General features: G+C 33.0%; 1 protein-coding gene across 7 annotated transcripts in view; it reads right to left on the minus strand.

Annotated features, from left to right (window-relative positions):
* Positions 1–870: 870 nt before the first annotated feature.
* LOC145669646 (uncharacterized) overlaps positions 871–14493 on the minus strand; it is a 995784-nt gene continuing 982161 nt past the window's right edge. For all 7 annotated transcript variants that reach the window (XM_081737888.1, XM_081737893.1, XM_081737887.1 and 4 more), the window contains 2 exons: positions 7149–7316; positions 871–4019 (listed from right to left, as the gene is read on the minus strand). In XM_081737888.1, the coding sequence (XP_081594014.1) occupies positions 3445–4019; positions 7149–7316 (743 nt within the window). In that variant the 3' untranslated portion in view covers positions 871–3444. The remainder of the gene's footprint in view (positions 4020–7148; positions 7317–14493) is intronic.

Here is a 14493-nt window from a genome sequence, read left to right on the forward strand (position 1 = left end):
TGCTCGCGTCCATCGTTAATATTTATTATAAAATAAATCAACATAATAATAATAATAATACAAAATAACTTAGCAAAAAAAAAGTATCTCAGCTTATAACTGTTTGTCAATTTACAAAAGAATGCAGGAAAAAAAAACTGAATAGAAGGCAACGAACTTAGATACAAAACTATGTAATAAGCAGTTTTTCTCACTAAAATTTTGATAATTGTCTTTGATTATGTATCACTGATTTTGTTCCAATATTCTCCTCCCTTTTAACCTTTTCCCGTTCACGCCCAAATAAAACATGAGTCAAACCATTTTATACGGAAGCAATGAATTAGAAGTATTTCTTTCTGCCTCACTGATAGGAAAATAATAAGTAGTTTTAAAACTCACGAGAATATAAACGAGTTCTTTTAGAGCTTTCTTCTCCGGCAAACACTTCTTTTGGGGCTACGGCTTACCAGCCGGCTTTTGGCATTCATGCCTTTGTGGTGCATTCGTCAGCACATTGGACTCCTGTAACCAGCCCTAATTTCGCTAATTCTAAACTTTTAAGTTGCTCCCCAGATGCCCTCATGTCGCTGGATGAGCGCCGCAATACCAACACCATCTGGTTAAGTACAAACGGTCAGTCATCTTTCTTCTGGCCTGAATTGGCATTGCTTAATTCTTTGAGAAACGTGTAACAAATTTTGCAGTATTAAATGATGTATCAAATACATATTGCACAAAATTTCGATTCAAGATTTATTTGAGCAAGTACGGAATTCTAACTCTTCAATACGTCGAATTGTAAAACAAAGTGATAAATCATTTTTACAATAATTTTATTTATTTATTTATTTATTTGTTAGAGAAGAAGTGAAGTGACACATTTCATGATTATTTTTTTTTACCGAAAACTGGGAGGGGGCAAGAATAAATAAATTTTTTACCAATTCTTCACTAATAACAACATTATAATGGTATGATTTAAGAAGCTACATTACTTCACTGGCTCCACCTATGATAATTTTTTTCTTATATATATGTACATACTGAATTAGAGCATCACAGACTAGTAAACCTTCATAAAACGTTGAGCATAACAATTACCTACACTACCCTGACAACGTACATTTATACACGCTATGAAATCATATTTTATTTTATTTTACTTTATGTTTAATCTTAAAAGTTCTTCTCCATCTACCATATTCACGTAATGTTTTTTAAAAAAATATGTTGTTACAACGTTGCTATGGTTTATGTGTATTTTTTTAAAATAAAAACCATAGCTGTTGTATTGTCAAGAAATATGTATTTAAAATAATATGTCAGAAAAAAATCTGACATTAATATAAAGAGAAAAGAAAAAAACATGACATGTAGAGGATATAAAGAAACAGAAAAGCGAAACAGTGGCACAGAAATAGCAATAATATTAATAATAATAATAATAATAACAAAAAAATTTGGCACATTTATTGAAATGCATTGCAACTTTTTTTTTTTTTTAAGAATGACACACCGAGCTACCAAAATGATAGCTTCTACGATAGTATTTTTATAAAGATTTATTTATTTATTTATTTTAATTCTATAAAATAAATTAACTACACACATACATTTATAGAAAGTGATGAAATCTCAAGTTTTGCTCAATTCACTCGATAACTCTCTCTCACTTTATTTAAAGTGCATAAAACATTTTTGAAACTGTACACGACGACATTAGACCGTAATTTTACGTTCTTCCTTTTTTTTCTATCTTAAATTAAATTATTACTATTATTCGGAAGTTCATACATCACTCATACATTCATTAATATTTGGAAACTTTGATTCTTTTTTTTAACTGTTGAAAATGCAGGTAAACATAGTTGCACCATTAAAAAAAAATCTCCACAAAAAATGCTCTTTTTCTTTGCCTTAAGTACTCATTGCGCATGTTCCTCTGTTACATTATAAACAGGGTCCGGAGTGGGGAATGGCACAAATGTTTTACATACCTATATTAAATATGACTGTCCTGGTTTATAAATTCACTCTCTCTGTAGGAAACCTTAAACACTTTTTTTTTTCTTTTAGTGCAAGACCTATTATTATAATGGTGTTAATAGTAGGCCAGAATTGTAAAACTCCATTTACCACAAAACTGAAATATAAAGTCCCATTTTTTTTCATTATCTATTGTACTGATGCAATTGAAACTGAAACTAATGCAGTTTTCAACTGCAGTATTAACAATTCACTTTTGCACTTTTGAATTTGCATCTTCGGCAAGCACAAACGGGGATAAGTATATACACACACACAAACTTGAGCTCTAAACGGCAAAGCTCAAGTTTTTTTTTCTACACTTTAAAAGAGAGAAATATATATATATACATACACACATTATTTATTTATATAGTTATATATATATTTTTTTAGACTCCACTGACAACAATCAAACAAACAAACAAACAATTAGAAATTGTATACACATATGATACAACGAAGCTAATATTTTTTATAAACCGATCTCTTACATTAATGTGAGTTTATGCTGTATACTTGAAGAGTTGACACTGGGCTTGTAAGTAGTAATACCATGTTCTATGGCACTTTATATGTATATAATATATATTCACAAAGTAAGTTGTGCCAATCTCCGGAAAAAAAAAAAAAACTATCAAGTAACGTTACTGAATTTGAATCAATTACTTTTTTAAATGATTCGAATTGATCTTTGCCATACTGTACCTTATACAATTTTACTCCATTTATAGAATATAAATTATTGTGACATCTACCCTATGAAACAACCATGAGATTAAATGTTAAATGTATTTTACTGGTCCATTCATATGAAATGCCAACATTTTTTCTGGCAGTTTCCTGGTAAAGAGAGATACGTCCAACGTTTAGAAACTAATGATAAGTTTCTTTATATTCTGTTTCCTTTTAAGAAACTTTTACATTGAACACTGTCCTTGTGAAATACTTTTATATTTGTGTGTGTATATATATTTACATTTACAAATAAAATCTCATTAGTAGTGATACATTAAAGGTACATTATTTTGTACTGACTTGGTTGCACATTTGTTTTACTCAGTACCGGTAAACAACAGCCAATAATGATAATAATAATAATAAGGTACCGTTCTGAGTGTGTTTACTTTCACCAATTATTTAAGTACACAGCACACTTATTTGATACTTCTTTTCGGGGTACGTAGAGATCAAAGTAGTTCCTCTTCCAGAGGTAAGTTTAACTCACAGTAAAAACACAATGGCACATATAGTGTAATTCACTTACTTTTGTAGAATATCTTAAATATTTTGACGGGGTAAAAACAGTTTTCTCTTCTTAAGCATACATTAATAAATATTTTATAACATGGATGGTGATTTCTTTTTCTTTGTTTAAAACTTTCTCAGTGAGTGTATCATATTAAACATGGCTTCTAAACATGCCGTAGATTCTCTTCAACTGCGATAGTCATCTTGCTTCGGGCTAGGTGACTCGTATTGAGAGTTCATAGATGGATGTTCGGGTGAAAAATTTAGTCCTTCACTAGACGATAGGCCATCGGAATAAAATAGTGACGACGCTTGCTCGGAAGCATGGCTTCCACCCGCGTCACTTCCGCTACCACTGTTGCCAGCTGCCGTTCCGTTCACCAACCCATGAGTTGACGTCGTTAACAGGGGCGACACTGAAGTGGAGGGAGGAGCTGCCGTCTGTGGAACACCAAGACCTGATAAATCACCTGACGATGACACAGGTGGCAGTGCTGATGCAAGACTTGTCGGCAAGAAGGTTGGTAAATCTCCCATTGCATTGTCACGACACCACAGTTGCCTCATTTCTTGACGACGCTGTCGCATTAAGGATTTGTATTCAGATATCCTCATCTTCTTGCCGTCCACAATGCACGTCCGCTTTGGCCTTGGTCTGTATCTGTAATCGGGATGTTTTTCCATGTGAAGTTTCGACAGTCGAGACTGTTCTTCATAGTAGGGCTGTTTTTCTGAATTTGTCATGGCCTTCCACCTAGCACCTGCATCAAAAGAAAACAATACATTAGATCATTTGGAAGCTATAAACACACCTATTATTGGTTCACAGAATGTGATAAACTTATGCACTAATGATATGGTGCGATAAATGATATGGTGCGATATTATCTATTAAGAGTGAATAAAAATTCTTATTCTTTGAAACATCCAAAAGTCAACTAAACCTGGCAACGTTTACAAAGTACTCCTCTTCCGCGCATGTAAAGAAAAACGTATACTACAACATCAACAGTTTGCTGAATGATTCACAGTTCAAGACAACTAACTGAAAATAAGCTCAAGTTCGTTTATTGAATGTTTGTTATTTGTGATTTTATGTAGAAGCACATTACCCATAAATAGGAAGAGAAAGAAATTTTACCATAGGACAACAATTTATCCTGTTACTTTTATTTTACTGGATGGACAATCAGAAAATTTCATACATTGCATAGTTTATGTTAGTAACAATTTTTTTTTTTTTTTTTTTTTCGATGAGCCGAAGAAGAATGAGAAGTGTCTCGAAACCGTTCGCAAGTTTTTGTGACTCTTGGGTGATTTAATTTATTAGAATTTTTATTTAGTGTTCAAACTGTGCACTCTTCAAATTTCTTTATTTATATTGTATGTATTTAAATGGAACTAAAATAGCCCATAGTATTGTTTATTCAATATACATTTTTACATATATATCGGGTGTTCTAAAAATATCGCCTACCGACTATTGAGCACTCAAGTATACATAATATAGTTGTATACTTTTGGAGTCTTGGTCTGGAGACGAGAACTGCACTATGTGGCAACGTCGTAGATTAAAAAAACAAAACAGAGTAGATCTACCAATCCACCAAATAATTATATCGATTCTTTCCAGATAGCATTTAAAGTCGATAGACGTTGATACTAGCACCACCTATTAGTCTAACAGTCGATGTAACCGCCTAATGGATTCGTAGAGTAATGCTAATGGTTTCAAATTAATTAACGACGTTGTCACATAGTGAAATTTTTGTTTCACCATTGCGGATGAAGGGAACCCCGGAGAGTATACCATCATAAAGCATTTTCGCTTTATTTTTACCTTTAGAATAACACTCTGTTGTCCGTGGGTGACATTTTTAGAACATCTGATATATAACCTTTTGTATATAGTGAATCTGTATTTCATTATACAACAAACAGATCGAGGTTCTACCCTAGGTTACACTATTACGGATTTCGTGATATAAACAAACATATATTAGGTATACAAGAATATGATAATTTTTTAAAAAAAATAAAATCAAAACAAAGAAATATGTACATTCATAGCAAATTTGATACATTGCTTAAGACTGCATATTTGTACGAACCTTTTAAAAACAACTTTTCATTTACTTTGCTTTTATAACGCTACAACAATACCTTTTGGTAGATGTAATTACAGTGAGTTCTCGAAATTACATAATTTTAAGTAGTGTTTCAAACTTTAACAATTTTTATCATCTTTCCAAAATGGTTTAAGATATCAAATTGCAGTAAACGGTATTGTGATCTTCACATCTATTGAAAACCATCTATGCAATTGGGTGAAGTGCTTATCTAAACACTTTTTCGAAATAAAGTTTTTTTTTTTTTTTTTTAATCAAATTTTCAATTTCTTATAACTTTGTTCGTATTTATTCATAAACCAACATATCATGATCATAGTATTAGAAACTAAAGTACTCTGTATGTCCATTGTTCCGTCTGCCTCATTTGTCTTTTTCTGATGTAAAGGTCACCAATATTTATGTTTGTGATACTGTAGCGTTCTCTGTTTCAAACTTTAGTTGCAATCAGTGGTGCTATGCAGCCGGTTCGCTAGAGCCGGTTGTTAAAATATTTCGAGTTCGCAGAACCGTTTCTTGTATCCAGACATAACAGTAAATTTTACTCAGTTATACCCAGGAACAGTAAATTTTAGTTTAACTATAATTCTTACAGCTACAGGATTAAAGAACCGGGTATAAGCATTTATTTCTTAATCTTAAATGCTCAGATATCAAGCGTGAGAATTGGGATCACATGAGTATAATGATGAAGGTTACTTATATTTGAAGCGAGTACATACCATTATCAATAATTGTTGATCCATTGCTGGATTAAGGTCTTTTTAATGTTTTTTGACAACCATTTATCTTGGATAATTCGTTAGCAAGATATTCGCAGTGCTACCTAATTTCGAGACACCACCTTGTAATATTAGGATGGTGTGTAGGTCACTACCTGTCACTTGTGTGTTATCCAGTAAAAAATTTGCTTTTGTCTACCCTGTATGGTTTGTTTCCTAAGAGAGTTATATTTATCTATCTATCTACCTATCCACATCCATTTACTCTCTCTCTCTCTCTCTCTCTCTTTCTATATATATATATATATATATATATATATATATATATATATATATAACTGGTTGTTAAAATATTAGAATAACACCACTGGTTGCAACACTGCATGACAAGTATGGTAGTGTGTGTGTGTGTTTTTGTTTTTACATGTACATTTAAAATATGTAATAACTTGACGTAGTGCCATTTGAAAAAAAAAACTTTATCTTGGATTGGCAACACTGTTAATCTTATGGTATTGCAGAGTATGCCAAACAATGCCTTCCTACCAATATTTGCATGGTATACAATTTCAGTGTTTTTTTGCCCATTAGCTTAAATGTTACAAGGGCATATCAAAATAAATGGTGCACCGTGCTTTTATAAAATATTTTATTAATACTCCTAACATATGGTGTTAGTTACGTCTTATGGAAAAATCTACAAAGGATAGTTTATTTCTGGGCGTGTTTTTTTTCTTTAGGCGAAGTATCCTGAAAACGTTTTATGTTTGTTTGTATTTCACAAGAAAATGTTTAATTAATAACTGCAGCTCAACACGATTTAGTTTAAGGAATTGGAATAAGAAAGTTTAATACGGTAGCTCCTACTTTTTTTTTTTTTAATTTTGAAATTACAGCAGCCGTGTTAGTGTATAGGGAAGGAAATAATTCATTTTCTAGCCAATTACTGAAGACTAAATTGTCACACAGTACTTGTCTGCACAAACAAAGTAACATAAAACAAAACGCATCACAGAATGAATAGGATTCAACAGCTTACCTAGAATTTTGGAAATATTGGAATTATGCATGTCTGGACACGCTTTCAGTATTTTTCTTCTTTCGTCTTTGGCCCAAACCATAAAAGCGTTCATCGGCCTCTTTATGTGAGGTTTACTTTCTGCTTCCCTCTTTTGCTGCCGCACGATTTTTGCTCCGTAAACTTTACCTGGAAGAAAGAAAAAAAATCATTATTGTTGTTCTCTCTTTTTTTTTTCCTTCATACGTTCCTAATATTATTATTTAAAAATACATGGGTGATTCAGAAATTAATGCCTCCAAGCCCACTACTTGGCCAATATTACTACAAACATTCTGAACTGTTTATCCTTAATGCACTGATGTTTAAGCTATAGAATGTCACTTGTCTCACCTTCCTATCTCTTCTCGTTTCAGAGTAATGGAGCAATCCATGGCATCCAGTGACAACGTCCGGTTAATAGAGCGGTCTGTCGTTGAATTTCTGACTGTGGAATGTTGTGCGCCGAGGAACATTCATCGCCGGCGACGAGTCATTGATACACCATTACGACCCGGAAACGAAGTGTCAGTCGATGGAGTACCGCCACAGGTCCTCTCCTCCGTTAACATATTCAAAGTTGTCCCATCTGCTAGCAAAGTGTTGTTGACATTTTGTCTCATCCTGCCTATAGTCCGGATCTTGCGCCCTGTGACTTTTGGCTTTTCCCCAAACTTAGGGATCACCTTAAGGGCCACCGATACAGTTGTGACGCGGAGGTGGAAACAGCTTTTAGGCAATGCTGTCGCCAGTAGCCACCACAATTCTTTGCCGACGTCGTGAAAAACGTTGTTTTGATTTGACGCAAGTGCGTTGCCCGTAATGGGAACTATGTTGAAAAATGATGCCACAATTGCAAGCTTTGTAGCTGACATTGCAAGCTTTCTACTTATACCTGTACCGGTGCTATCTGTCAAACACAAATAAAGATATCTCCTTAGAGGCATTACTTTCTTGAATCACTCTCATATACAGGGTGTTAATGAACTAAACCGACAAACTATAAGACATTATTCTTCACATCAAAATAAGAGAAAAAGTTCATGTGAACCTGTGGGGGAAAGTGCACAGTTTCAGAGCTAGGGCTGTCCAAAATCGCAAAAAAGCCAAATTTTAAGAGGTACTATTTCGAATTCGAGAAACGGTGGATGGTGATCCTTATCAGGGTAAAGGAAATCATGCATACGCAGTTCAAAAATGCACATGTCACTAATGTTCAATGGGTGTATAGAGTATTCCCTGCAGAATGAAATTCCCAAACATGCCAACAATCGAATTTTGAGATATGCTCTGACTTTGTGATTGGTCAAAAGTAGGCAAACGATAAGTCTTGATAGCAGTGAACACGGAATCATTTGGCGCGATGTAGGAAGTGTTAAGATCGTCAGCAACACGGTCTCTCGTATTCGGGAAAACGCATGTTGTGATGTTTTCATTCACGCTTATAAGTGACGGAAACGTGAAATATACCGTGACGAAATACATCGCACGCATCACATGTTATTCTGAACACACACACACACACACACACACACAAAAAAAAAAACAAAACATGGAGCTGTCTGTTCCTAACACTTGTGCCTTCCCTCCGAAGCATTGGATGTCAATTGTTGTCACGGCTTACCTCCTGCCTACTTTGGACCTTCCTTGAAATCAGGGTATATCTGAAAACTCTATTGAGAGCATATCTGAGAATTACACCCTGTAGGGAATACCCTGTACACCTATTGAAAATTGAAGAAATATCCACTTTTGGATTGTGTATGCGTGGCTTCCTTTACGCTGAAAAGGACCACTATCCACAGTTTCTGGAATTCGAAATAAGGACTCTTGAAATTAAGCTTTTTCGCGATTTTGGACAGCTCTAGCTCTGATACACTTTTCGCCATAGGTCCATATGAACTTTTTCTCTTATTTTGATGTGAGAAATCACCTCTTACAGTTTGTCGGTATAGTTCATTAACACCCTATATATATGTCACAAAAGAAATCTCTGCCCTCGATGAATTACTATATAAATTTTAAAAACCAGTTTTTAAAGGAAAGCAATTTAAAGTTCCGTAAAAGATAAACTTTCGTTGACTTAATTTCTATCATTTTATTATAAGACTCATTCATCATCATCCTTTATCATTTTATCATTTTTAATTCATTATAAAACGCGATATATTAATTTGCATCAGTCGTTGAGTGCCTATGTGTCTTTTCTTCCAGCCACCGTCTCAATTCTTGCTTGAAATACATGAAGTGTTCCCAAACTAATACTTTCTAACGAATATCGACACTCAATACATGTGAAAATAAACACAGCATATTGATTCTGATTAGGAAAACAAGCTTACTCATTACTATATATGCTTCTGTTATTTAACTAGTTTGTCAATGCTTATATACAACGCTTTCTAAGGAAAGCTATAAATATTAAAAAAATGTTATAGATTTATAATATGAGCATTATATACAGTAATTATTTGTGCAAGTTAATAATATGATTTGAGATCTTAGTGCATCTCAACGAAATAATAATAATAATAACTGGAACCTTACGAATATATATTTTAAATTGTAGTAAATCTGAACTAAGAATGTAAAACTAGTTACTTAAAGAATTAGGAATTAGATTTTTGAATTTTCGGCATTTCTGCCCGACATTTTCGGCTGGCATTTTCGGCATGTTAGCCCGTCACATATGAAGGATGACGTCCCTCGGCGATCACACTATCCGAGGGAAGGGAAAGAAGACAGGATTGGGGAAAGGAAGGAAGCGGCCTGGGACATGTACCATCCCGGCATTTGCCTGGTATGAATGAGGAGAATCCAGGAAAACCTTACACAGGATGGCTGACTTAAAATGTTGCTACACTTTTTCGACCAATTGTCCAAACCGGAAATGGAATCCGGGACTGCTCGCACTAAAGACGAGAGCAATTAGTTATTTAAAGAATGTAAGTAACATTTATTTGTATTTTTAACATTTACCTTCTTGAACAAAAATTAACGTTAAAGAAATCTATAAAATACATTGTATTATATAAATACAAGTACCAACAGTTTTAACCAACTGATACTGTACATTATTGATAGTTCTTAGCTACGTGGATACTTATTTGTTGAGGTGCATTACGAAAATATAATTTGTGTGTGTGTGTATATAGAATAGCTAGTCAGACACGCAGAATCTATAAGTCTATTTTATAATTTCTTTACGTTAATTTTCGTTAAAGCTTTTCAGTTTTTCGTTAAAGCTTTTCAGTTTTTCGTTAAAGTTTTTCAGTTTTTCAACTTTTCGTTAAAGTTTTTCGTTTTTCTTAAAGTTGGACAGAAGCTTAAAGATTTTCGATAATATAAAAAAGTGTAAGGAAAGTAGGAATCTTGATTGTTTTCTCTCAAGTGTAACAAGAAGGTACGCTTACAAAAATTATCAGAGAAACAACGTGTGTATAAGAAATAGGATCATGTAAAATACGCAGTCGTATCTTTCCAATAGAGAGCATTGAGTTTTACTTGAAATATTACAAATGAGTATTTATAAACGTATACCCTCAGGGAACACGGAAATGGGTGTTAAAAAAGTGTTAATTTCTTTTTCCATTAACATTTCTTTTTTCATTAAACAGAAACTGCATTACGCAGACAACGGAAATCAAAGTATGTCCATTAACGGAAAATTTTAAGTTCCAGAAGACAGCGTTTAGCAAATTTTTAGACATCCTGTGAGAAATCAGGTGCATATACACTACATTGCGAAAAAGGTCTTCGTTCCTTTGTTATTATACTTACGTATTTGACCTTATATGCACAAAGCCCCTCGGTATCGCGCAACTTTTTAACGAAATGTAGTTTTTACAAAATTATTTTCAAATATCAGTTAATTCCCTATGGGTTCATATTTCATTTCCTTAATTGTGGTGCTTCAAGAATGTGGATCAAAATTCAACAATAAGCCGGAAAATTGTTACAGGGAGTTGAAATCGTTTTAACAAATACAAAACATTTTTTGAGGGATGCAAGATTAGTACTTACTTTTAATTTTAATTTATCCCCTAACTGTTACTTTTAATTTTAATTTATCCTCTAACTGTTACTTTTAATTTTAATTTATTTCCTAACTCTTAGTTTTAATTTTAAATTATTTCCTAACTCTTACTTTTAATTTTAATTTATTCCATAACTCTTACTTTTAATTTTAATTTATTCCTTAACTCTTAATTTTAATTTTATTCTCTAACTGTTACTTTTAATTTTAATTTACTTCCTAACTGGTCTAGAGACATGAAAGCATTGAGTTGGAAGAAGAGTGTGAGCTAAAGACTTATCAAGATGCTGTCAAAATTTAAAGGAATTGTAACAATAGCTTGCCTTATGTCTCTGATATGCTTAGTGTTGTTTTTCAAGCTAAAGTGTCTATGGGAAGCCGAACAGTGAAATAGCAATGTATACAGAAAACCCTCCAATGATCAAAGACAATGTGTATACAATATTTGATTCTATCCATTGTAAGTTTTACTTGTATAATTCGTAGAAGAAACAAATATTATAATTGAATAAGGTAGTACAGTATCTCAATATTTCTATTATATACGCAAGCACATAGTTTACTTTTTTTTAGCATAGGTCTACCTTTGTTAACCAGAAACCTATCTTTAAAGGAAATTTTTTGCGAATCCTGTTTGATTCCGCAAAAGACTGGTAATGTAAAACTCTTGAGAAAATTTTATCTTGCTAAAATTGTCTAAATAAATTGATTCGTGTTGAAGAATATCACTGTTTATTCTTTTACGCTACAGAAGTCGGTTTGTCAATGCTGACGGCATGGTTCTTAAACTAGGCTAAAGGCAGAAGAGGAGGAAGTAGGAAGTCGTTTAACCAACTATACGTTTCATTTTACTTCAAAGAGATATGTAAGAAATTACGCAGTCTTACTCCTACCTGTACCCTTGTACATATAATAAGTGTTTTATTTCATGTAGATATTCCAGTTCAGCTGATTTTCAACAGTCAATCTGTCTCTGTCTCCACTTGAAATCTTAACGACCAAGTATAAATTTACAATTTCAAAGATTTCTTTTCATTCAGAAAAGAAGTACAGTTACTGAGTCGTATTCATGTACAAAGTCCTTTAAGGCTGTTGTTCTTAAGCACGAAGCATTTTATGATAAATGTGTTTTTCACACTTTCTCTGCTTGTTAACACTATTTCCTTCTTCTGAATCAGCGTTTTCTCTTTAATTTTGTTCAAGAAGATGTTTAAAATTACGAGATTTTCGTTCCACCACGTTGCTTAAGAAAATGACTGATATAAATGGTAGGCGTTGCCTTTGAGATAAGAAAGTTGATAGGTCTAACTGTCTAATCTTGCAATTTAGATTTAAAAATCTGTTCTACTAGAATCAGACTAAAAACTCTTCTGGAGTTTTCTGTATTTTTTAACATAGACTAATGAAGAAACGTGCAACATTCCGACATTTTTTTTTTTTTTTTTTGACTTACAAAACTTGACGCCATTTCCTGTTCCAATATGTATGGTGAAGAAGAAGAAAAAGAGGATTTTTAGGAAAAAGTATTACCTCGTGTTTTGCCAACAAAGAAGAGAGAACCTATGATGAATTGTAGGTGGTGGAAACAGGATTAAACTTCCACAAGAGATGTAAGTCTATAATTTGACTACTGCTCTGACCTGATTCGTTGTCCAAACCGATCTGATACACCCCCATAACGCACCTGTTAGCGGTTACTTTGTCTGTTGTCGCGATTTTTATATAAAAGAAACACGCGCCGTTCATTTTTCTCTGATATTTCCCCTCCCCCCCATTTCCCTTCAGTTTTTATTGCGTCAATAGAATTGGCAAAGTTCAGCACTATTTAACACCTACACTCACCCACAACTGTTTGAAATGAGCACCTGTCTTCCTGCAAACTGTCTTTTCTCCACCGAGTTGTCATGTAGCTAACGAAAGAGGGACATAATCTTATGCTATCAACTCTTTCAGTTGAATGAATCGTCTTTACACTGTTGCCAGATACTAGAGTTCTCAAATGCCCACCGCCACGAACTAGAAATTTACGGATGTTTCTTCAACAAGTATTTTTCTTCATTTTATGTTGCGTTACAACAAACACGATATTGTTGTCAAGCAACATGTATGCATCAAGCAAGAACAAAAAAGAAGTGTCAATCTGACTGTGATATTCGAACTTTTAATTTGTAACACAAAGAAAAATGAAGTAAATAGAGTTTGTACGATATGTTCTTTATTTTTATTATTATTTAAATTTAAATTGACAAACTATCTCCACGATTTAGACAAACCAAACTAGAATACTGTTTTAGTATAATCTCTAATCAACTGTATTCCTCGGATATTTATTGGATGTTAATACGTCAACGTATATTATTGTCAAAATGAGAGAAAATATAGAAATTAAAAATATATCAGCAGAAGATAAATTTGAATTTAAGGTAACACTCTAATAGAACTGCGAACTATCTCTTTTCCAGCAAATTGTGAACTGAAAAGGGACACAATTTATAAAGTATAAATAATAATAATAATAATAATAATAATAATAATAATAATAATAATAATAATAATAATAATAATAATAAGAAGAAGAAGAAGAAGAAGAAGAAGAAGAAGCTATACTTTGCTAGCAAAATGGGAATATGATACTTTCATGAAATTCTGACAACATAACTCTTAGTTCAGAGAATTTATATAAATACATATTTTAGAATTTGATGACATCAAGATACATATATATATAGTATTTTATTATATTTTGCAAATGTATCCTTAAATATTCACTGGAAGTTTATTTTAAAATTCATTCCTAACTTTGGACAACTCGTTCGAAGCTAAGAAGAAAATAAGTAAGTCTGAAAATTTCAAATTTGTTTCTCAATACGAATTCTAAATTGCATACATAAATATTAGATAGACAAGAGCCATGATGATTGGAACGAAGCGATCAGTGTCAAACATAAAAATGGGAGGGGAGAAAATAGAACAAGTGAATAGTTTTCGATATGTAGGTAGTATTCTTAGTAATGACATGAAGTGCGATCGTGAAATGAAAGCAAGGATAGGAATGGCGAAAGAAGCCTTTAGGAGGAAGAAAAGTCTGTTTTGTGGGACCTTGAATAAAGAGTTGAGAAAAAACTCATAAAATGCTTCATGTGGAGTGTTGTACTGTATGAGGTGGAAACGTGGGCATTATGCAAAAGTGATGAAAAACAACTGGAAGCTTTCGAAATGTGAGTGTGGAGAAGAATGGAGAGAATTAGTTGGATCGAGCGAAAAACGAATGAAAGGGTGTTAGAAATAGTG

Source organism: Thermobia domestica, chromosome 14 (genome assembly GCF_964235325.1).
Source record: "Thermobia domestica chromosome 14, izTheDome1.hap1.1, whole genome shotgun sequence".
NCBI lineage: Eukaryota > Metazoa > Arthropoda > Insecta > Zygentoma > Lepismatidae > Thermobia > Thermobia domestica.